A 25,016-nucleotide genomic window follows, 5' to 3' on the forward strand; every position below is an offset into this window, starting at 1 on the left:
ATCAGGAGTACCTTGCTAGAAAAGTAGAAATGAGATGAAATTTCATTACATGCATTTATTTGCTAATAATTTTTTTAATGTAATTGAAGCCTCGTCAGAGTGACATGACACCAGAAGAGCCTGTATGTTTTAAAGAATCATGAAATAACTAGGATTAACCAGTGCAATGCCTGAGTCAACAGAGAATTACAAGCCTAGATCATACCTAGTGAGATACTGCCATGAGAAGTATGAGAGCTCTGGAGAAATGTAATCTGGAGTACTCTGTACAGTCTTGGTCATTCATATTCACCAAAGATTAATTCAGACTGGAACCAGTGAAGGGAAGGTCTATGAAGATAATCAAAAGAATGCAGAGGAATTATTCTTACTTTCCCATCAAAGTGTCTCTTATTCCCTAATCCCATCTGTCTATCACAATAGTCCCACAGGGGAGAGCAGTGCAATGCCTTGACTGGAAAGATGCATATTTGGACTGGCTGGTGGCTAGTGCCTAACAAAAAGAATAACGGTTGAAGTCTGTCTGCTTTTCTTTTTAGCGGAGGCTCTCATTTGTCTTCTTTTCCTCTGATATGACTGCTTTTTTTCACAACATTTAAAGAAACATAATTATCTTTGAGATGCTGGCTGTTCTTTTATATTTGATTGAAACAGTACAATGAATCAGAAGTTCTTAAAAGTCAGGACTGAAGAACAGAAATGGACTATATAATCACATGAACCTCATTTCCTTAGGGAACAATTGTAAAAACAGGGATGACACAAGAATAAATAGGGACAGACTGCTGATTAAATTAAAAAGGCAGGGCAGCAGCAGCAGGTCTCTATCAATCAGAGAATTAAACTTCGAACTGGTATATTAGATACAAAGGTTATAACTAGTTTTAAGATTGTAATCAGGTTATGAAATGGATTATATGACATGATTGCCTTCAGGAAGTCCTCTCCTGTCCTATCAGAAACAAGGGTGTGCTAATATGATAGCTCTATCCTAATGAGTACAAGATAACATTTTAAGATTTGCAAAGGGGCCTACAGATCAGTTTAAAAGTCATTTGCAGAAGACACATTTACTCCATAGTATATCATATTTGTTCATCCTTGTCACTGAAAATCTGTTTTGCCAAGTTGCAGGCAGAATCTGTGACTATTGCTTGCTCTGCTTTTCTTTCTCTCTGGAAAGGCTGGGTGCTGGTCTGCAGTGGTGCAGAACCTTGACAGCACAGTGAAAAGCAGTGGCAGCTTGCCCAGAACTCAAGTGCTGCACCTTATTTCCATACAAATATACATTGAATTGTATAAGATTTTCCATCAGAATTTTTTTTTTTTTTTTAAATGTAAAGAGCACTGCAGATGTAGGCAGCACAATCCAAAATTGCTGTGAAGGTAACAAAAAAAGAAAAGCCGTGTAAAAGCATAGCATTGTCCTCACAAAAAAAAAAAAAAAAAAAAAAAGACTTAAATGAATTTCAGTTTATTGTGCTGATATGAAAAGAGTTTGAATTCCTGATTCATGAGGATGAGCTTTGCTAGATTTTTTAATGAACTAGCTAACACAAAATTTCCTTCTGCCAGATAAAGTTAGGACCTATCAGCCGTGTCATAAACTGCTAGCAGATCTCTGAACTTCTTGTTCAGCTCACGCAGGAATAGCAATTCATTTGGAATAGAAAGACTAGAGACGGATGCTTAGTGGCACTGTGAACTTTTGTATGTTGGCTGCAGTGTCAGCATATGATCAGTGTAAGAGTTTCCAACAGAGCTGGTAGAAAATGGGAAAATGGTTGGCCAGGGAGATTTAATGGAAATACAGTTTCAGCAGAATCCAGCAGCTCTATGGGAGTGTGGTGACTTCAGTGAAACTTGATGAATTTATAAATTGTTCTGAACTTCTCATTTTGCTTCTGCACTACTGTCAGTCTATATTAAGAACTGCAGCTTTATATGATATAAACTTTGATTAGAGTTTGATTAAACTTTGATAGAGACTTTGATTAATAGCACTGTATGAAGAAGCCAGAACAAACTCCCCCAGGGGCTGATGAAGAAAAAAATGTCAAGTGCTGACTAGCCAGCATAATATGCAGTAAACAGGAATGAGAAGCTAATCTATAATTTAAACAATGTGTTAATTAATACAGCATCAATAATGAAATCTGTGGTAAATCCAGGGAGTAATCTTGTCTATCTGCTCATCTAGGAGCAGCTAGAACACCATGCCCTTGTGTAAGAGGACAATAACTCCATGCTAACGGACAGGAGTCTCTTTACAAACTTTACAAGCAGCAGGATCTTTTACTTGCTTGTTTTTACTAATTTTAAGATGGGAATTCTTTCTAAAATCGAATGCCATAGTGAGAAAATTGAAGGAAGTAAAAGGAGAATGCAAAGGAATGACCGCCAGTCTATGGGCGTGATTCCAAAACAAGGCGTCACAGAAAGGGACAGCCCTAACCTTCACTATCCACCCTGACGCCATGTGCCCCCTGCCTCCCCAGGGCTGGCATTGCTGGTCGTGTGACACCTCCCCTGCCCCAGGGGGTCCAACTGGGTCATGGTGAGCCTCAGTGAAGTTAGTAATGGGGTAAATAAAAGTATCCGAGAGACCCAGCATGCAGCCATGGGAATGCCAGCAATGCAATAGAAACACACAGCTTGGGTGAGGTGCCAGCAGGAATCTCCATGATTAAATCAAAGATTTTCAGGGCCAGCTTGCAGGTAGGTTGGCTTCAAGTGATTTCAGAATAGCCCCCTGAGCCAATTTGCCGGTCCAGGTCTGTCTATCACTTTGTCAGTCCTAAAACCTGTCAAGCCAGCAGAGTAAATGTAGCGAGATGTGGCCATTATGCTGGATGTCCAGAGATCCAACCAAGGAGGAGTCTTATAGCCTTCAGACTGATCTTACTGTGTCAGCAAATCTGCCTAATACTTAGTTTATGGCAGTTTATCAAGGAAATGTTTGATTTTATATCAAACTACTGCTTATTTAGTAAATGGCTTGAACGGTGGAGGCATTTTTAAGGGAATTACACGTAACCTTCTGAATTTATTGGGGTAATCCAATAATCCAGACACTTTCAACTCCAGTATTTCAGTTCCCTGTGACTTGGAGGTAGATCCAGTGCAGGACCTGGTTGCCCATCCCTGGGAGCAGTACTGAAAACGTGGGGTGAATGGCCCAGGCCCACAGGGAGTTTTAGGCAGTTGTAGAAATGCTACAAGGCTGGCACTGAGATCAGTGCCAGTTAGACTATTGCTGTTAGACTGTTTCTGGTAGCTCAACTACATCACCTGCAGACAGTTCAGAAACTTCTATCCCTATATATGTCCTTATGCAAACAGATGGATGCAGGATGAGCACCAGTTGTTTCAGTGGACTTTCTGTTCTTGCTCCCCCCACATGCAGAACTACCCCGTTCCTCATACAGTTCCCACCAAGAATAGGACTGGTGAAGCTTGTGGCTCCAACCATGAAGCTGCTTAGGACGTGACTTTTCTACAGAGTAATTAAAGGAGACGAGAAAGAAAAAAAAGGCAAACAAAATTAAAAAGCAATGCAGTTTGGAGGTGCTGCTGCTCAGCAGAGAAATTGCTGTGGGAGTGCTGTGCTCAGAGCAAATGAAGAGAAAGGAAGGGAAACTAACTCCCATGAGGAAATGACTGAGGAATTACTTATTTTCAAGGCACATCTGTCTTCTAGAGAGTAGATATTTCTTCAAACTCAAAGGAACATCCAGGGTGGAAAGGGTGGACATAATGGGGAGTTAGCATAGCCCCAGCTTAGTCCAGCATCATACTGAAGTTGTTTGTCTTCCTGAGGAATTAGCACTGAGAAATCATCAGCTTCCCCCATAAGCCATTTCACTCCTTCCAGTCTGGAAGGGACCTGGCTGCTGGTTGTTGGCAGAATAAGAAAGATCATTGCCTCTAATTGTGCCAGGTTTGATGAAGTCTTAAAGAAAAATCAGATTTTTAGATAATAATTTAGACACTGTTTTATCAATATTCAGATTTGTCTGGGTGCCAATGCAGAAGAGAGATGACATTCCATAATGACTGTCTGCGGCCTCCCCCATAAGCATTATTCTGCTGCAGCAGTCATGGTACAGTGGTACACAATCCTTGCTAGAAGTTTATATTTAATTTTTTTAATTCGTGCTTGGGGAGCCCAGGCAAGTGCTAAAGGATCCTGTGTGCAACCTCTGGGCTTTTGTAGTGGCCCTCACTGCAGTGTATGGAACACTGAGGGGGGAGGTTTTGCACACATTGCTCAATATTTTTCTTGATCTTCATAAGGACGTATGTACGTGCCTGTATGTATTTCTTACCTTGATTAGCAGGGCTTAATTAGGACTGAAATAAGAAATAATCCACACATAGCCAATACCCGTTACAAAATGGAGAATCTACAGTTACAGTGACAGCATTCTGTTGGGAATTACGCTATTTTGGTGCATTTGGAATGGAAAATATACAGTTTCATTAAAAAAAATATTTATTGGTTTTTCTTGCGGTCATTAATGGCTTGATATTAGAAATACCCTGCTTACAGACCAAGACATTTCCAGTATCATTCATTTCCCATGCCAAATTTGTGGTTTGTGATGGAAGTATACTTTTAAGAATGTGGACCAGTGATGGCACTTATTAGTTGTCATGATAACTTTGTTCTGTGGGACAGAGAACTAAAAGAATAATAATAAAAACCCAGTAGCATTCTCTAAACAAAGAAAATCAATCAAACACTCTGTTTATTGATCCATGCTAGAAATCTCTATAACAGGCTCAGTGACTGGACAGCTAGCTGAAGCATATACCTTATGGCTAGGCCTTTTAAAACACCCAGTTGTAGCATGATAATACTGAGAGAAATTACACTCTCCTTATGCAGCCTCACAGCAAATCTACCATCCTATAGCGCAATGCATTACCTGTAACATTTCTTCAAAAAAGGAGAGAGAACACAAAAAGGATTTTCACAGCTGACTATGTACTAAAACATCAGCTTTCATCAGGGGAATATAATGGTACTACTGTTTAAGAAAATGCTACAACCTTGTTTAAGTTTCTGTGGTTTTTTTAAAATGGAGCCTTTTCTCCTCAGAAGATGGAATAAAATGGGGGAAGAGAGGATAAGTAAATATTTTCAGCCTTCTCAGCTGAAATCCATAATTATAGTTTTATCCTTTCTGGTTTCTGATACATAGATTTCACAGAGCTGATTGCAGGCTTCAGGAACCATTTTTGCCTTTTAAATGGAAGCATTTCAGGTTTTCTCTAATTAACAACCACTTGCAGAGTACATCACAGGCTTAGTGCCTACTCACCAGCCACATTTCTCATAGACAGATCTGTTATTGCACTAAAATGAGGGCAAGAGGCCTTCTGTATTAATAGTTTATGAAGATAGCTAAATTACAGCTGACCATACAGTATTCTGGCTATGTTCTTCTCCTAAGCCTCTCTCTGGAATCTCTTCTACGGGGGGGACAAAGCTTCTTGAAGTGATAATACCTTCTCCTGAATGATAGCAGTTTGGACCGGTTGGTGTGGGGCAGCATAATTTTGAGAAATAGATGTAGGAAGTGCTTAGGCAACCTTCCTTGTACAGAGCACCAACTAATTAAAATAGAAATTTTGGCATTCTTTTCCCCTTAAGGCGACAGAGTTTTAGATCTAAAGAAACAAAACCAGAATATACAGAAAGCAGGACAGCTGTTGTTAGGCACAGTTCAAAGGGGAGCTAAATGACAAGCCTCTGATTTATCCACAGGAAACTGCCCAGAATTGAGGTCTTTACACAGTTACGCACTTTGTTCCCAGTCCTTTTTCACCCAATCAGTCTCACTTTCATGTTACTTGTAATAACTAGACACAGAGCTTCTTGGAGCAAGGTGCTGTCACAGTTTTATCTTGTACAGTGGCAAGAACGAGTTGTTTTTTAAAAAACAAATGGCAAAACCGCTGCATTTCCCTCCTTTCCCTGTCTCTTTGCTCCTCCTTCCCTCCTCCCTTAACTCCTCACTGCCTCATGACATTTGTGTCACCTTCTGGATCCCATTCATTCTTATTCACCTCATTCCCTTGAAAATAATTTCTGCCCAGGTGCAGCCATATGGCAAAACAATGGTGCAGTATGAAAGGAAAGCTGTCAGGAGGTAACCAAAAGGAGCATCAAAAAAGCGGCAGAGAAGGAGATATTCTTATATTTGTATTGCTGACTGACAACCACTATGGCAGGACATATGCATTCATTTACCATTTTAAAGAAGAAATCATGCTTGCTGAAAGCATAAACCTTAGAAGAAAGCCCAGAGCTTGAAGGAATGAATATTGTTGTAATGCTCAAGAGCTGACTTGTATTATTTCAGATAAACATAGCTGAGAACTGATGGACATGTATTCCACAGACAGTGGCATTTTCCTCACAGAATAGCTGTTTTCTGCTGTGTCATCTTCTGTTTTGCATAATACCATATGAACCTCATTACTGCAGTTTGGGGGGTTTTGAACATTCACAGAAAGAAGCACAGGGAGAAGAGCAGTAGTTTGATTGATGTAGTTTTCACATTGGCCCAGTGGATAATCAGAAGAGCTCTTCTATTACAAGGACAAACAGAAAGCAAAACATTATAAATCCTACCCATAACCCAGGGCCAATAAGAAAGGCTAAAAATTCCAACACCACACGCTTTCTTGACAGAGTCATTGTTAACAGCTTAATAGCAGCTAGCAGGCAAGATCTGCTCTTATGCTAGGAGTACAAGACACACAGCACTTTGAAAGAAGGGTAAATAATGTATGTAGAGAAATTACATTTTCCTAAAAAGATAAAAACCAAATAGATTAAATGAACCCCTACCTTGGAGAGCCTGAAGTGTGCGAGTCTGTACAACAATACAGAGTTGCAGGACCAGCTGTGGTGCACTTTCCAGAAACGTGGCTAGCAAATGCAGCATACTCACATCTGCATACTCATACACCATTTTCCAATAAAACCGCCATCTGTCATTCTCTCCACTCCGTCGACTCCGGATACCCAAGTATATTGTGTGAAAATACCTAGAAATAAAAGGCAGAGGTTATAGAAATGAAGAACAATATTTTACAGGTAGCACTTCTGCTTGGAAATAACCAACATTTTCTCAATGTACTTCAAAATAATGAACATTTATTTAAAGGTATTATCGTACTGCAATTTATAATAGTTGATGCGATAAGAGTAAACTAAACTGAAGACAAGACTTGCCTTCATAAAACTATTTTAAAAGCTTAGTATTGTCTTATTAGTTAAATAGGATTCCTTTCAAGGACTCAGTTTCTGAATCGAAACATAAGGAGAATATGTTGATTATATGGCCTTCATCAGAGTTTTTTCAAATAATGCAGGGAAGAAACCTGATTCTGCAATGGTGTCTACTCAGAACCTGCAAAGAACTGATCTCCTTTCTGTGTGGCTCTATGTGGACTCAGAAGACCACCTGCACTGCAAGCCTGGGGTGTTCTTAGCTGGAGGCCCTGCTATGGCTGAGCTCGTTGTCCTGTTTTTCCATCCATCTAATGCATTGGATATCATATTTCAGATACTGCCAAATATATAGTGCTTTTTCTCATAGTATGATTATTTTAGGAGGAGAGAAGATGTAGCTGTGAGTTCCTATTTTAGGAGGAGCAGAGATCTGGCTGTGGGTTCCCTTGGTGATTAGAAGTGACTCACTACAGTAACTCCCGTGCAGCAGCAGTAAGAAGAAGCAGGAGCCAGGAGCCCAACAGGCTGCTGCTGCTGGCAATAGTAACCAGCAGATGAGAGAAGTAATGGCCAGAAAGCACCTGTCAGCTCTCGTGGCCTGTGCAAGCTGGGGGAAAGACATGTGGTGACCAGCCAATTAAAGAGATTTCAGTGGGCACAGGAGCAATGAGTGGTTTTAGAAAGCACAGGGTGTCTTCTGATGGCCAAGCCACCCGGCTGCTGTGATGCTTTCTGTGACCCTTGCAGAGCTTGCCATGGTCTCCCATGAAACACCTGTGTCACTACACAGTGACCACTCTGGGTGGCCTTTGATCTGCTCTGTTATTCTAATCTGCTCTCTGTTACTCTGTGTCAGAATGTCTAGGGTCCCACCATGCTCCTACAATTTTAATTCAAAAGTAATTAGGGCTGGCTGAAAAAAACAGTCTTAATGAAAAATTCTGAAGATTAAGATGCTGTCTTGCATCAGGGTGTCTTGCATCCTGCTGGAGTGCCCTGTTGGGCAACTAACTGATATGGATCTCTGTTTCTCTTTTTCTAGATGTATCTTTCACATCTTGGTCCTGAAAACATTTCCCTATGATCTTTTTAATATGCTATCATAGCACTTTTTTTTTTTTTTTTAAAAGTGAGATTATATTTGCTAATAAGGAAAATTTTAGTAAATTTTAACCACTTCCAATATGAATTGTTTTAACTGGTTAAGATAAAACATTTCATTATTTCTCTTCCTTTTCACAAGTTTTCTCTAAAACCTTTTTCATAACTGGTGGAGCATGGTGAACTGTGGAACCTCTTTTTATATAGGCTGTATGCAACCTTTCATCCCTCTTCTGTTCAGTTGTAACTCTGGAGGTATATTCTGCCAGTGAGATTTTTGGCCTCTGACTGGTGAACAGCCCAAGACTCAGTTGCCCCTCAAAGAATTACTGCTGTGTTTGTACCCAATGAACCCTTGTACCCAATGCACATGCCACTGCAGAGCAACAGCTTTACTCAGGAATATGCATCAAACAAAACCAGGGAGTAGCACAGAGAAACAGCTGAGAGGCCAGATCTGAGTCTGCAGCATTTCTCTTGACAATGCACATCACAGCAATATAAAAGGAAAACACATTAAATTCACATTTAAATTAAAATCACACCAGGTGGCTTTGAATTTTATCAAAGTCCTACGTGGGAGTGAAGCAGCAATGAACCACTCAGAGATTGAGATCACAGAGGTACAGTAAACAAGACACCAACCCTACCTCTCATGTAAAACACTAAGCAGGTCTAGATGGGTCAGAGTATGATGGGACAACAGGGGCTCTTCGATGTCCTTCAGGGTTAGGTAAAGTGAAATGGCCTGCTGCCAAACCTGAAAGAAGCCACTGAGCTGGAAAGGCATCTTTTGCTCTGCAGTTCTGCTAATGGGTTCCGTTGGACTCCCAGGTTCTCAGTCACAATCAGTTTAATTGTTCCTAGATCTCTCATTAGTGTCCTGCAGCACAACAAGGGACAGGTAAGACTGGGATTTCTTTCTGCAGTTTGGTTTTCGTGTGGGGTTTGTTTGGCCTGCATCACGTGCTCCCAAGGGGCACACCTGAGAATACTACATATAGGGGGGGCAGACAGCACCTTCAGCATCCTTCTTTTGAGATATCACTAATCCTTGCTATAAATACCTAAAGTAACTTTGGCTGCTGAGGGTTGTGCCAGGAGGCTCTAGCTCTGCCAGTGGAGCCATCTGCAACTTCAGTTCTACAGCATTTGTGCAAAAAATACTTTTCCTATTATGAAAATGACATGCTGTGCCAGGCAATGTCCCCTAGGGTTCTTTACGTGCTCTGCAGAGTGGTTGTGCATGGCAAATACGTTGTGATTAATGAACCCTTATGGAAATACTTCCTCTCCCATTGCACTTTATTGTGAAGCACTGGCAGTGAGTTATTGGGGACTGGGGAATCATTGCATCTTTGTCTACTTAGCTCTGCAGTTTAGACACAAGAGGCAGAGGAGGAAGATACTTTCTCTTTTTATACACTGGGGACCAAATTTCAGCCTAGGGTGGTATTTTTTTCTGTCCTATCAATTTTGGCCAAATTAATTGCAGGCTGAAATGAGCATTTACACACATAATTACTGTCACTGATTTATAGGCACAATCAGGTGATTAGACAGCTAAACATTCTCATTTGCATCCACAATTAATTGCACCAGCAATTGATGTTAGGTGTGCAAATTAGCAGTTATTAAAATAAAAAGATGGTCTCATAAAATGCTTCATCTATCAAAGACACTTTTTTCCGCACAGTGAAATAGAAAGAAGAAAAAAAAAAAAGGGAGAAAGTGCTTTTCTTGTTGTGGTTTCCAAATATAGCTTAACACTGCAGTAATGACACATTCCATTATATATATATATACACATTATGTAATTGCATCTTAGACAGCCTCACTGGAGTCCTATTGTCAGCAACAGACACACTCAGAGGTAATTCCTGCCCTGAAGAGTTTTTATATGTTGGTCTTCTGGTATTGCCTTTGTGGAAAATCACATTTTTCCCTGAGTCCAGGTTGTGGGTCTTATATACAGTTATTCCAGAAAGATATAGGAAGAAGTAATAACAGCTCTGCATCAGAAAATATCTTATGTTCATTGTAAGGTAAAATGATGCCAATGAACCTGAAAGAGCAGATGTGAATGTTATGATTTTGGTTGTGACTACATTCAGAGGCCTCAACTAGTCTTGTGCAGGTGCTGTACAAATACACAAAAATTGCCTATCCATTTCCCCAAAGAGCATTTAGCTGACATGAAAAGAAATGACAAGGAGTGAAGAAGTGAGAGTTAGGGCACCAGAGGAAGAAACTAAAAAAAGAAGGAACAGAAAGTATGGTAACAGTACTGCCATCTAGTAAAATAACTACTTCAGCTAATAAGATAGTCCATTAAAGTTTCTGATTTCACCAGAAAAGTAAAAAACAAATAAAAAACTCCATCTTCACCCCAAAATCCGCTGTTTCATAGCTCTCATATTTGTGGAGAAAAGCTTAGAAGTAACTGAGTTTCCTAAAGATTTTACAGTTAGAAGACTATAAAACGTACTATGAAAAAGCGACATCAAACCTTATTATTTTAAAATAACTCTGGTGTTTTGTTTTTTTTTTTTTTAAGCCAGACCACTGCTTGGGTTGTCAGTGCTGATATAAACAAGCTTAATATTCAGAATGAAGACAACGGAGTAGGAAGCAATACTGCCTATACCACTGATAATCAGATGGCAACATATATATCTTTATTTGAGGCTTAATGTCTTTTGTACCCTCTGGAGGAAGTGGAGAATGCTTCAGCATTTAATCGTTTTAATTTACTTCAGTACATCACTCAGCACAGTATACAGACCACTGATAAAGCATAACCCTGAAGGATATGAATTTGAGACAAGATCACAAGTGACATTCTTTTTCCATTATATTAATGAAGGAAGGCAGTAAAGTAAAAAACAAACAGAAAGTCAGGTTAGTCCTTGTGCTGCTCACAAGAACTGTTCAAGATGCAAGACAAATAGAAGAAAAACTACCTATATTTGTTGTTGTGGAAAAAATATATTTCTGTTCTAGGGAAAGAGGCATTCATTCTGATCAGACAGTGGGTCTCCAGTGTTTCCAAAATCAAGTGTCCTCATTTTGCTTCAGGTTTGCATACCAGTCTTGAGGATGGTCAACATAGACTGAGATACCTACATTTGAAATACTTCTGGTGACACTTCAGTTACATGATTAAAGCATGCCCAATTGTGCATTTAATTGAGATGTAGTGTAATTATATGATAATACCAAATATTTATAGGAATGCTTTCCAAGTTTAAAGTGCTTTAGAACATTAATTGCTTATCTGGACTGAATGTAAATAATCACACAGGATTCATTCGCCAGGAATTGGCAGCTGACTAACCTAATACCCTCCTGCAGGAGCAAGGTATAGCTTTTACTCAGGAGACTCAAATCCAGGTGAGATTTCATAAGCCTGTGATGGGGATGAGTTGTCCTTTTCTTGTGTGAAGAAAAATCTCCCTCCTTTTCCCCTTATTCTTAGGAATGTGATATTCTGTGGATGAAAAACCTTCTCCTCAGCTCTTGCTCCTGTACAAGTTAGGCAACGAGGCTACAGAATACTTTCCAAACAGGATGTAATTCCTCAGAGCCAGATATTCTGGAAGAGAGAGCTGAGATGACACTGGCATCGAGGCTAAAGGTTTCCAACCTGACTACAGTTCATCTACTGTTTTATAAAAGGCCTTCAGTGAATATCCTGGGATCACTGAAACTGAAAAGGCTTTTGACAGTGATTTAGCAGAGCTTGGTTTTTTACACAGTTTATTTCATAGTATCTGGGTGTCATTTATGCCCATTACTTCTCTCTGTAAAATTATTTCAGAAGCTGCTCCATTATGCTTCACAGACACATTTTTAGTACAGACAGATGAGGCTTATTATAAGTGGAACAGAGAAACCAAAACCTGATTGCTGGTCGACATGTTGTTCCATGTATGTGGGACTGAACTGTTCTTGCTGCACATAGTTTGACTCAGTCAACATCTTTCAGTCTTCTGAGCTCCTCTGGGCTTCCCATCCCAAAATTTGCTATTTGCCCTTACCTCCTTTCTTCCAGCCCCAGAATTTATTGCAAATCTTAAAATACAAGTTGAGATTTTGGAGATTAGGAAGAGTTATGTTCAGTTGCTTTTCATTTAGACAGTGTGCACAAGTATGTGCATACGTAAGCGCAGAGCCATATGCAAGTCCAGTCTAACTATGGCTCTGGGCACTTTTTGCTACAGATTTTCACCTTAATGAAACCATCCATCTGATGGCAATATACACAGCTCTAGAGAAAAGTCTTCAGTTTAGAAGTGTCAAAGACTACATTGCTACCATGTGCTTAATCTAAAAAGTCCTTAGGATGATACACATGAATGAGAGACCATTTGCATTCTTTGGAAAAATGAAAATGTTCTGATTTCATGCCTCATATAGTCCATATTTATTACAATTGCCTAAGTCAGTAGAGAACATTTGCTTATTCTGAAATATTTTCAAGAAGATCAAAAGTCATTAATAGCTAGTTGTAGCAGCCCTAGACATTTATTCTGATGCCTAATTTGCCCCTGTATCAAACAGTACATTAAACAATTTAGCCATATCATAAACAGTTGTTTCTGTGTTTGAGGTGTGGAGAATAAAAAGCACTACTGCAGAGCTAAAAACCAGTAGAATAAACAGCAATTCAGATAAGTGGTATTTTCTTTTGTTGCTTAGCTACCAGGGAAAACTTAACTGTATTTGTATCGCAACAGTATTTGCCATGTTAAATAACAACAGATTGTTCTATTTTGCTTTTTCTGTGCCTTTTTATTAGGTGTGCCTGAAAACTTAAAAAAGTTTCTGTAGCAGGAATACTTACTTCCTTATCAGTACATGCTAACACGTATTCTTTTTGTTCTGAAGAAACAGACAAATGCCTTCAGTTTTAATTCATTTTCTAGGAAGGAACAAGCAGCCAACTTTTAATTTTCCAATCAAATTATTTTTTGATGGGAGCATTAAGGTTTAATGTGCAAAAGGAAACTCAGATGCATTCTGTAGCACAGCAGTGACCAAAGCTTGTCCAACCAAGCATGGTTCTGGCAATTTACCAGCAGTCAAAAGTCTGGGCTTAATTTACTTTAAATTATGAGTGCAGCATCCTCATCTGTGTCACTGAGATGAGATCCATGTGAGGACAGATCCCACTGGGGAATATTTCATCATAAGAGGTGTTAAAAGACTTATTTCCAGAATATACATCCATTGTGAAGATAAAAAATAAAAACCAACTTGTATTTAATTTTCCCTTGCAGTATGTAAGATATCAGAGAAATATCTCCTTTACCTCCTTTAATACAAAGCAAGACACTTTATGAGCATAAACAAAATTACTACATCTGTTTCATTATGACCTGTAAAGCATTCCCCAGCATCTTCCATGACTGGGTGATCCTTCCCAAATGGCCACGAGCCATATTACAGTAGCATTTTATGGTCACCTAGAATTTTATGGCCATATGAATTTAGCTATTATCTGAATTCCCCAAATGTGACCAGTCATCCCCAGCACTTTCCTTCCTTTCGTGACATGGCCAAACTGTGAACCTCCAGTATGAACCACTGGTGTAGGGAGATGGTAGGACCAGTTAGGACTAGGTACAGGTTTAATGAGGAGAAGGCAGGGTGGTCTAAAGAAACCCCTGGTGCCCCCTGCTCCCCTGCTAACCCCCCTCACCTATGGGGTATGGCTGCTTGGTCCCACTGCTCAGGCTACCATGGGATTCAACACTGAATCAGGCAAAGGCCCCCTCCAGGAAACAAATCTTCTTGTATTGGAGGAGAGGTTCAGCTTGCACTCTTGCATTGAATGGCACGGATGCTAGGCTGTGCCGTGCTAGACCCCTCCGGCTTTACAACATTTTACTGTCCCTTCCTTTTCCTTGCACCCTGCAGATTCAGGCTAGGTGGACAGCAAATCCTCTGTCTACACACACAGTGAGTTGATATCCCCACACCATGCCCACTACCATTTAGTTTAACCATTTCCTTGTTTCTGTTTTCAAAATTGGGGTATCTCAGTATGCACTTGCCTGCCAGGGCTCTCCATTAGCCCGATGGCTCTGCAACATCCTGACTGGCCTGTGACTCCCCGTGCTGCCAGGCTGCCCCTGCCCTGTCTGTGGTGCTTGTCCTGATTTCAGCTTTCCCCTCTGTAGCACTGGGACCCAGGGGCAGACGGAGCTTGGTGGCCGCAGACCCATCAGGCAGGCAGCTGATGGTGTCACTGCCAGTGACAGGAATGGCTTAACCTTGTCTTGGGTTGTGATATAGCCATTGGTCACAGCTTCTCAAGATGATGCCTTGATACTTCTCAGCAGTGAACATTAGTCCACTTTTTGCACTATCAACTATGGGTTACATTTAAAAAGGAGAATGAAGAAATTAAATTTTTTAAAAAAATATTCATAGTGTGCTGCAGCTGTCGATATCTTTGTATCTCAGAGTTTCTTCACCAGACATTGGCACTGCTGCTACATAACAGCTGTCCTTCCTGTTTCAATTAGGGAACAAGACCATTTAGGCATGTTCAGCAGCACAACTAAAAAGTTTTACTGCACTCTTATTTCCTGTAGGGCACCGCACACTTGCATGTCCTTTAACCAGAGCCACTACTTCATCAAAAGCTGATGAAATCTCTTTGGGCCTCAGAGGCCACTTGGTTTCCATCTGTGGGAAACACTGGAGTTGAGGCTGCAGCCCTGGAAGTGATGCCCATGTGAGACCAGATCCCTGAGGGTGAACAGCTTCCCAAGACAGCAGAAATCCACTCTGCTCTGTGTCCTCTGAGAAAGTGAGGGCTTTCCCGCCATGTCTGAAGGGTCCATATGGGCTTCCCAAAGCAACAACACTCAACTAAAACTGTTACGAAAACATGGCTTTATTGATAAATGCCAGGACACTTGAAAGAGCTAAATTAAAATCCTGTTTCACAGTCTGTTGTGTCTCTTTTTGGTTTTCTTCCCGCAGCCTTACACATTTTTGAGGGTGCTCAAGTGAAAGGCTGTCTCTGTGCTATGAACAAGAGTTGAGATCCCCAACCAGTAGTGGCTTACACTGAATTTCTTTCTCCTTTTCTCCTCCCTTCCTCCCCATGTCATATTTTCATTTGCTTCTAAGCCTGTCTGCCTGTTAGTCATCCCATAGCACCCTGGGAACTGAATCCTGGTTTGCCTCTGTGTCTCAGTCTAGAGATATCAAGAAGAATAAGGGAGCAGAAAAGCACAGAATCCCCTAGGGAGCTTCAGGCATTCCCTGAAAAGGCAATTAGTCATGGCCAAGGATCTGTACCATGCAGCTGTCACAAGAATATAATCATTATCATAGGCATCCTCACTTCACCAGCCCCTGGGGCTGCAGCAGGAGCTGCCCTGTTTCCCTGTTCCTTTCCAGCTATGAAAGAATTACGATGATAGCCCTTGGAAACAGGCCCAAGACCCGCCTTGTGAGACTGTCAAGGAAGATGCACCTGTCTCTGACCACCTGTTTGACTGCACTTGAAGAAAGGACCACTTGTAGAGTTAAAAAGTGGGCACAGCTGGAGAAGAGTGCCTCTGGCTTCTTCTCAGCTTGGGCTACCAGGTGTATTTCCCAGCTCACTGCAGAGGCAGCTGTGCAGCATCCCATCACCACATAATGATAAGACCAGTATAAGTCATCAAGAACCCTTTGTCTACCTTACCGTGTATTAGTTTCCACAGGAACAAAGTGTACACTCTGAAAATCTGTCCCATGGCTATGTCCCTTGTAGTCTGGAGACGGGCTCTTCTCCTGGGTACCAGTGTTTATTATTCACACTGCACTTAGGGAGACGCTCAGGGAGCCGATTCTCTCCCAGCATCCATCTCAGACCATTTCCAGAGGGACATGGGCTATTTATCGGTCTGAACAGTCCACAAGGGAGGGTTCAACATGGAGGTGGAACCCATCAGAGCAGCTAGCGGAGTAAATACCCTTGAGCATTCCTGCCTTCACCAGTTCACGGCTAGCTCTGTTAGGGAACCCTTCAATGGTGAGCTCTCAAACTTGTGTTCAAACTCACCATCTGGATGAGGGAATACCTTCATGCCATTATTCACAAGAACCAATGTTGTTTGTTGCTCTCTTTGATAAATTAAGTAGATGAATCCATCTGCAGAATAAGCAGCTTTCCAGTGTCAACTTCCACAGAACAAGAGCAGGTAGTTGTGTTTTCCTTGGTCCAGGAAAGGAAAAAATTGCATTTTTAAAGCAGAGGAGATGTCTGCAGTATCTTTTGCAAAAGTCAAGAGAGGCAATAGTAGTACAAATCAGAATCAGTGAATCAGAATGGCTAGGGTAGAGGCTATATTTTATCCCCACAGACAAAATATAATATGTTTCCTTCCATATACACATCTTTCTTTCATGACCACCAGTGTGTGCCAGGATGAATCTGGGTTGTGTCACTCTGGGGGCCTAGCACATAATCTCACACTGTGAAACAGCAGGAGCTAGCTGCCTCTGCTAACCAGTAAAAATGAACTATTGCCAACCTTCCCCTTCCTTCCTCCAAAAATCCTTCCAAATTGCTTATAAGAGCTTTTATAGGACCTGCCTGCTCTTTCTGGCTCAGAGAAAACAACTGAGAATTCTATTTGGAAATATCTATGCTGTAAATAACTTTTTATTCATCCTATTTATATAGCAGTCTATGCTTCAGCTTTTTCTTTTGAAGCACTCAGGAAAAGCTATTAGCTAATCCTCTGATAAAAAACTTCCTAATAAGTTGAATGCTCATTGTTTGGATGGAGCAATCTATAAGCATTCAGGAAGCAATGAGGGATTAGTCCCTCATTAAGATATGGACAGACAGTGCTTGTGTGATCTTTATGTGATATTCAAATGGCTGTCAGTGTTATTTAAAAGGAATTCAGGCTAACTTCCTATTGGTGCTTATAAGTGGTCCTGACTAATGGAGAATGTGCTTTAAATGTCGCCTGCTTGAAGAATTTTATATAAGATTCAATTCAAAACCAAATTTGCCAGCTAATGGTATGAGTAGTGCTGAACAGCATCTCACAAAGAAATGGTCCTGAATACCAAGCTGAACACCACACCATGCACTATATCTGCGTGCTTTGCAAATGTAGTATTCACAAATCTTTGGAATAAAGTTTCTAGGCTGGATTTTGCCTAAGGAAAAAGCTCTAGGGCAAATGGAAGCATTTTCATTTCAGACTTTCATCAGTTCCCAGAGGCCAAATCCAAAGGGCATCAGTGAGAAAAAGACCCTGAGGAATCTAGTGGGAATTTTGCCAGTTTACAGACCTCCCAGTCTGCCCTCGTATCAATATATTACAGAAAAAAATGAAGGATATAAGAGGTGATGTGCTGGCAGCAACACACAAACCAAAGGAGAAAATAACATGAGCTGGCAAGACAGCAATTACATTTAGGACTTGAAAGTAAACTGTGGTCATTAGAGATCTACAGTTTTTAGTCTAACTGGAATTCTCAATTTCAATATTTGTTCCATCTTAAAATACAGCTCAAAACCCAAGAAACACGGAAGGATAGTAAAATGCCTACGAGAACAAATGCTTCAAGGAATATCTTGTATCAAAGGGCATGAATTTATAACAAATGCTGCGACTGACTGTGAATTCAACAGCCATTTTGTTTGAAAAATTATTCAGAAAAGAAGGCAGAGATAACACAGGCATGCAACAAGAAAGAAGAAAATTTTTTGCTGTGGCAGGAATTCCCTAGACAAACAGGAGAAATAAGACCTGGCCACATCAATGTTTTTTATACTGTATTTTGAGAAGGACAACCTAAGGGGCAGATGAACATGATGGTCGTTGAAAGAGGCAGCACAAAATAGTCAGGGGTGTCAGAGCCATATACACATATTATGTGTTACCTAGTAGCTCAGAAAAATTCATTCATGTGCAGCAGGAGCAATTCCAATGAAAAGTCTATTTAAGAAAAAAAATACTTTAGAAAAATCTGTATGATCCATATGAGTTAGTCTACATGGGCAGTTACCTCCACTTAATTGAAAATATTAATTTAAAATGGTTGATTTAAGCACTTAAACTCTTGATTTACAGGTGGCTTGCTTTGTTTTAAAAGAGCCAATTTAAGGAAAAAAGCTGAAATAAGCCAGTAGCACTGAATAAGTCTTTACCCAAAGGACTGAAAAAATTTAGCTAAGGTTTGGCCTATGAACTATTAATACTATTTTTAGTTGGGTGTAAGATCAGTAAAGTTTTGCAACACAAAACACAATCATACTTACATCCAGATGCATATGTATAAGCTTGCAATTCCCCTGCAGTTTAGGCATCTTATTCCAGTAGAGAAGGATATAGCATCTGATAGAAGGCTTGTATTGTAAAACTTGGGAGACCGTACTGTTGAAATGCTACAAATATAACTAAACAAACACAAAATCTGTGTGCAGGTAGTCCCAAACTGTTGTACATACAAGTATAAACAAAGAGCAACACGTTAAGTATCAAGTCTGAATTCACTGCCACCCTGAAAATCAATATAATTAAGAGCCTGATGTAGCACAGGGGTGCTTCCAAGAGGGTAAAACTGGATAGGGGATTGCCAGGAGCCGTAGGGTGATCTGCTTCTCACAAGGGTGAGGGGGGAAATGCCAGAGCTAGAAGGCTCATTTGGGACTTGTGGAGGGAGCACTTGCTTCCCACAAAGCATCCAGCACTATCCCTTTACACCTGGGCAGGAAACATTCCCCAGTGCTGGTTCCCCTAAACACACTGCAGGTTAAAAGAGTTACTTTGGCCATGGTATGTCCATTGAGACTGGCAAACTTAGGGTGATTGGCTTCACCCTTCCATTGCAATCTTAATTACAGAATGACAGAATGGCTGAGGTTATTAGAAGGGGCCTCTGGAGGTCATCTGGTCCAACCTCCCTGCTCAAGCAGGGCTATCACCTAGAGCCAGTTGCCTAGGAGCTTGTCCAGACAGCTTTTGAATATCTCCAAGGATGGAGATTCCACAAACTCTCTGAGCAACCCATGCCAGTGCTCAGTCACCATGACAGTCAAAGAGTGTTTCCTGATGTTCAGAGGGAACCTCCTGTGTTTCGGTTTGTGCCCATTGACTCTGGTCCTGTCACTGGACACCATCAAAAGGAGACTGTCTCTGTCCTCTTTGCAGTCTCCTTTCAGGTATATAAGACTGCTCCTGAGTCATCTCTTCTCCATGCTGAACAGTCCCAGTTCTCTCAGCCTTTCCTCACAGGAGAGATGCTCCAGTCCCTTCACCATCTTTGTGGCCCTTTGCTGCACTCTCTTCAGTAGCTCCATATCTCTCTTGTACTGGACAGCCCAGACCAGGACAGAGCAATCCAGGTGTGACCTCACCAGTGCTGAGTAGAGGGGCAGGATCACCTCCTTCAACATGCTGGTAACACTCCTCCTAATGAAGCCCAGAACATTAGCCTTCTTTGCTGCAAAGGCACATCGCTGGCTGACATTCAAATTGGAGTCCACTAGGATCCCCAGGTCCTTTTCTGCTAAGCTTCTTTCCAGCTGGGCGGCCCTCAGCATATACTGGTGCATGGGGTTGTTCCTCCCCAGGTGCAGGACTTTGCACTCTCCTTTGTTGAGGCTCATGAAGTTCCTGTTGGCCTATTTCTCCAGCCTGTTGAGGTCCCTCTGGATGGCAGCACAACCTTCTGGTATATCAGTCATTCCTCCCAGGTTTGTGACATTAGCAAACTTGCTGAGGGTACACTCTTCTCCATTACCCGGATCATGGATGTAAGATCTCTCAAGATGCTAAAGAGGACCAGAGCCAGCGTCGACCCCTGAGGTACACTTCTAGTTACTGGTCTCCAGCTAGATTTCATGCTACTGTCACAACCCTTTGAGGTTAGCTGTTCAGCTAGTTTTCAGTCCAACTCACTGACTGCTTCTCCAGACCATACTTCATCAGCTTCTCTATAACAATCTTATGGGAGACAGTGTCCAAAGCTGTGCTGAAGTCTAGGTAAACAATGTCCACTGGTCTCCCCTCACCTACCAGGCCAGTCATTTAATCATGGAAGGTTAATACTAAAATTAAGAAGAGATCGGTATGGCAGGATTTATGATCAGGTTTACAGCTACAGTGTTGGTGAAAAAATGGAAAGCTTACAAGTAAATTAAATATTAACAAAATGCAATTCTAGCATCTGTATAGCAAGCAGATAGCTCTTTAATTATCCATCCCTGCCACCAAAAATTCCTCAGATATATGGCAGATGCCAGAGCTGGAATTCCTTGTTCAGACTGACACCCCATCTCCAAATTGCCACCTGCTACAAGTCTGATTCTTGGCCTAGACTTTACAGATTATGAGTTCTTCACGGAATATATGATACATGTCTTCCTAGCTCTTCGCAAAGAGAATAAAAATGTGCCCAAATTCCTAAGCGCAACTGAAGTTATACGTAATGCTAATAATACTACTGTTAATAATTATAAGACTGTTTGGTATTATTTGCTTAAATTGAAAACCATCTATATTAATCCAGACAGCAAATTGCATGAACTTCCTCTAACCTTTGGAAACCATTAAGAAATTAAGTCTTTTTGCCTAATTATGGTTGCAATTCATGGGGCCTGCATGTCTTCTGTGTTATCTAAGTAAAATACCAGTGTCTCCATGATATTTTCTTCCTCTGTGGATCCCAGTCACCCAAGTGCAGAACTGGTTTTCCATGTGTGCCGCAGCTCTGAATTTAAGGATTATTTGAGGTGAAGGTGGATAGAGATGTAAGTGTGCCTGATATAGAAAGCAATAAAAACTATGAACTGCTCTTCTCATCTTTTCAAGAGCACAATTAAGAACTTGCTCTATCTGCTGGTATAGCTGAGACCAGAAGCTGAAAGAGCTTGGGGAAGCAGGAAAAAGCAGGTTTGTTCTTTTTTTTTTTTTTTTTTTTGAGTTTTTTGTTTTTGTTTTCCTATGGAGAATATTATAAAGAGAAGCTTTCCCTTTTTAGACTACCAGTTTCCTTTCTACCAGCAATCTGACTGCTGCTTGCTCCCAGGCCACACATATGCCCTCTGTTTCCAGAGGAGATTCAAAAAGAGGAAATATAATTCAGAAGACTGCTTTCTATACTGTGCACATATAGAAGGGACAAAGAAAACATACAAGGATACACTGAACAGCTCGTTCTGGGTGCTCCAAAGAAAATGAGAGATCTGTGATAGGTTAAGAGGGTGAAGATTATGCAGATGGCTTCTCCACACCCACAGCCATGGTTGGTGTTTATGTGTCCCTTGGCACTTGTACCATATTCCCAGAATTTTCAGCCTTCCATGCTCTGCTGGGAAATAAATTGTTTAGGTCTAGGAGGGATTACTAAAACTAGCTCTGCCAAAGACCTGTGTATTAGTGTTCAAAGATGCATATCATTTCCTACAGCTAGAGGCAGCCATTTAGATTTGTCAGATGTTATTTTATTTGTTCAGGCTGAAAGGTCACTATAATTCTGCCAGCTTTATTTTCTGTATTTAAAATGTCACCCCAAACAGGTAGCTAAGGTAACGCATTTGCTTTCTACATGTCTTTTACCATTTTCCATGTCAGAGAAGGTCTGCTGTGTTTTAGGAATGCTAATGAAGTTTGAGAACTGGTCTTTGAAAAAAAACACTCGAAGGAAGTGAAGCACCTTTTTAAGATGATTGTCTCAGTTCCAAGGGTCTTTGATTCTATTGTTTTTCTAAGGGCTTTGACATGTTTGCTCCTGGCAGCATTTCTTTGCTCTCTCAAAGCATCTCTTTGTGCAAGAAGACAATTACAATGATCTGAAAGGTTTCCTGCTACTGTCCTCCATTTCTGTGCTCACATTTACTTGTGTCTGCAATTTGCACCTACAGAGATATACGACAAATTTGACCCTGTGCTTTGAAGGCCATTTCAAAAAAACAATTAAAGCCATGCCTATACAGAAGCCTACATCAATCTACCTGTTGGCGCCCACCCTCCACAAATCTGGCCTGCGCACACCCACTCCCTCCTTCACGCCAGCACCTGTACATGCCTGAATCTGTGCTGAGCTGTTTCAACATAGCAGGTTTTTTAAATTTAATTTTGGTTACCTTTCTGTAATCTTAGCATGCTGAAATGGCTCTGTGAGGATCACAGAGCACCAGAACCAGAGGCAAGAGAATGGTAAGGCATGGGCAGACAAAGGCAGAAGAAAAGTGGGACCACATCATCCAGCACTTTCTGAGTCCCACTGACATGGCAGGGCAGCTTCATTTACTGGAAAGACCTCGGTGGCTCCAAGGATGCAGTTTTGCCTTGTCATATTTCCCCAGGGAATAGTTTTATTCTTTTTCTAATTAGAAACCCCCTACCTTTTACTGACATTTGAAATGCAGGTATCTAAATGCATTTGAACTGGCATGCTGGTCAAATATGGCTAAATGTACTCCAGAGAATCCTGTCTGCTTATTAACTAACTTATACCAGGCACATAACAGTAATAAAGATTTCTATGTGCATTGTTTAATTCAGTGCACTGCAATGTGTCTTTTTTTTTTTTTTTTTTTTTTTTTAAACTAAAGAGTTAAAGCTCTTGATTTGTGATATAAATTACTTGAAGAGAAAAACATTCTGGTATTGAGGTATATTTCTGAATGGTTTTCTTCATACATTCTGTTTTTCCATCATGTCCTTATCAAGACGGACATGAAAGCAAAAAGACCAAAAAGAATCTCTACGGAGGAACACTTATTTTCCTGGTAAAATACATTAATGATCAACATTGCCTCTAAGTTATACTTTCTTCCTTATTGTTGTGCATGTTCTAAACCAAACTGCAGACTGGCATGATATACTAGTGAAGCACTCAAATCCTAGGTCGAGATAAAGACCATAATTTACTCTTTTAATTTGCTTTTGAAATTAAGTTTGAAAAAGTCTGCAGAAAGTCTGTTCCTGTGCCAAGGGTTTCTTTTTTACTGACTATTTAAGTATGTTTACAAATGCATTTTTATCTTTTCTTTTTTTCCTTCCTGAGAGCATGTTTTGAACATACAGGTCAATGTGACCTTACAACTTCCTAGGGGAAAATTAGTTGCAGAGAGACAGCACGCAAAGAGACACTGACAAAAAATCAGTGGGTTTTCTGCGAAATACATTTATTGTTTCTTGGCAGTCTCTGCCCTTAACTCCCACCTTTGCTTTAGTAGCATCTGCTGTGATTTTCTTATCTTGCACTCAGTGGTCCAACCAGAATTTCATTATTTGGAAAGTGCATTCCATTCACTAATGTGTATCTGATTAAACTTGGCTCCAGATTACCTTAAGTTAGAAGCACATTATAGCTACATCTTCACAGAACACTGAAACATCCCACTTCCCAGAAAACATTGGCAGAAGCCCAACTCTTACTGAAATCACTGGGACTGAGACCTCTAGCTTCCTTTAAATATCGGGTCAGGTTGATGAAATGGGAGAGGCTAAGGATTATATATATAGGCATACACATATGTGCATGGACACACGTCCCATATATACACACTCACATGTTATACCATACTATTATATATCTGCTGGACATTCTACAGGAGTCTGCATGCTTATGATCTAACTTTTTTTTTTTTTTTTTTAATTTTTTTATTTTCCAGAAGCAGACCGAGATTCAACAAAACCATTTAAGGGAAATGAAGGCAAAGAACTGAGGCAATGTCAATAGAAGCTCTCCCAGCTAAAAACACCAAAATGGTAAATCCAGGAAACTCAGCCAAAGGCAAATAACAAACCCCAGGCTTCTTCTCACACCAGCCCACCTTGCAGGATACAGTTCGCCCTATAGTCCCCCAGGCTTGTGTGCTACTTCCTTGGTCAGAATGGAGTCTGTGGTACCTTCCTTGTGCCACAATCCACTGACTGTGAATGTGTCTGCTGCACCTCATTCCCCTGCAGGGATGAATCTGGCATTTAGCATTAAATTGACATACCTAGATTTAGACCCTTCTGTCTGAAAGAAGAGCAGATTAAAAAATTAAGCTGGTCTTTGCCATTCAAAATGAGAACCAAACAAAAAAGCAAATAACCCGAACAAATAAACAAAAATACTCTGAATGGGCCAGTCCAAATCCCCTCATTTAGCTGACTTCAACTGTGGTTTTTTACACTTGGACTTCAGTATATCAAGCAGGTCTGGAAGCTGATGAAACAAATTTCAGCACTCTGGGAATCTGGCTTGTTTGCAACGGGTGGACCTTAAGTAGGCATAGGGAGTGCCAGAAGTCATAAAGAAGTCTGATCCTCTTGAGACTTCCAAATTAATTTTAATGAACTGAGGAATTTGACTAAGCTCCTGGTAAGCTTTTCACATTTGAAACTGCTGTTTCAAGGCAAACCTATGGGGTTTCATCCATCTCTATCTTCTCGGCTTGATTTGAACTCTATCCTGGTGACAAGGGGAAACACTTCAAGCAGGAGGGAGGAAACACTCTAAATGATTAGCATCAGCAGTGACAAAAATTCAGCCCTCAGTCTCATTCCATGTATCCCTCATAAGCTTGAAGAATCACTTAAGTGGGGGTAGGCTAACAACACTGTCAGTACTAAAGGTAAGAGAGATCCACGAAAAGCAAGTGTGCTCATATTGCTGAATGCAACTCAATTTAAGCACC

The 25,016-nt window shown here is 40.7% G+C and overlaps 1 protein-coding gene across 1 annotated transcript in view; it reads right to left on the reverse strand.

The window, feature by feature from the left end:
* XKR4 (XK related 4) overlaps positions 1-25,016 on the reverse strand; it is a 234,486-nt gene that overhangs the window by 80,127 nt on the left and 129,343 nt on the right. The window contains exon 2 of the mRNA XM_074897722.1: positions 6,863-7,062. Coding sequence (XP_074753823.1) covers positions 6,863-7,062 — 200 coding nt within the window. The remainder of the gene's footprint in view (positions 1-6,862; positions 7,063-25,016) is intronic.

Source organism: Athene noctua, chromosome 2, assembly GCF_965140245.1.
Source record: "Athene noctua chromosome 2, bAthNoc1.hap1.1, whole genome shotgun sequence".
NCBI lineage: Eukaryota > Metazoa > Chordata > Aves > Strigiformes > Strigidae > Athene > Athene noctua.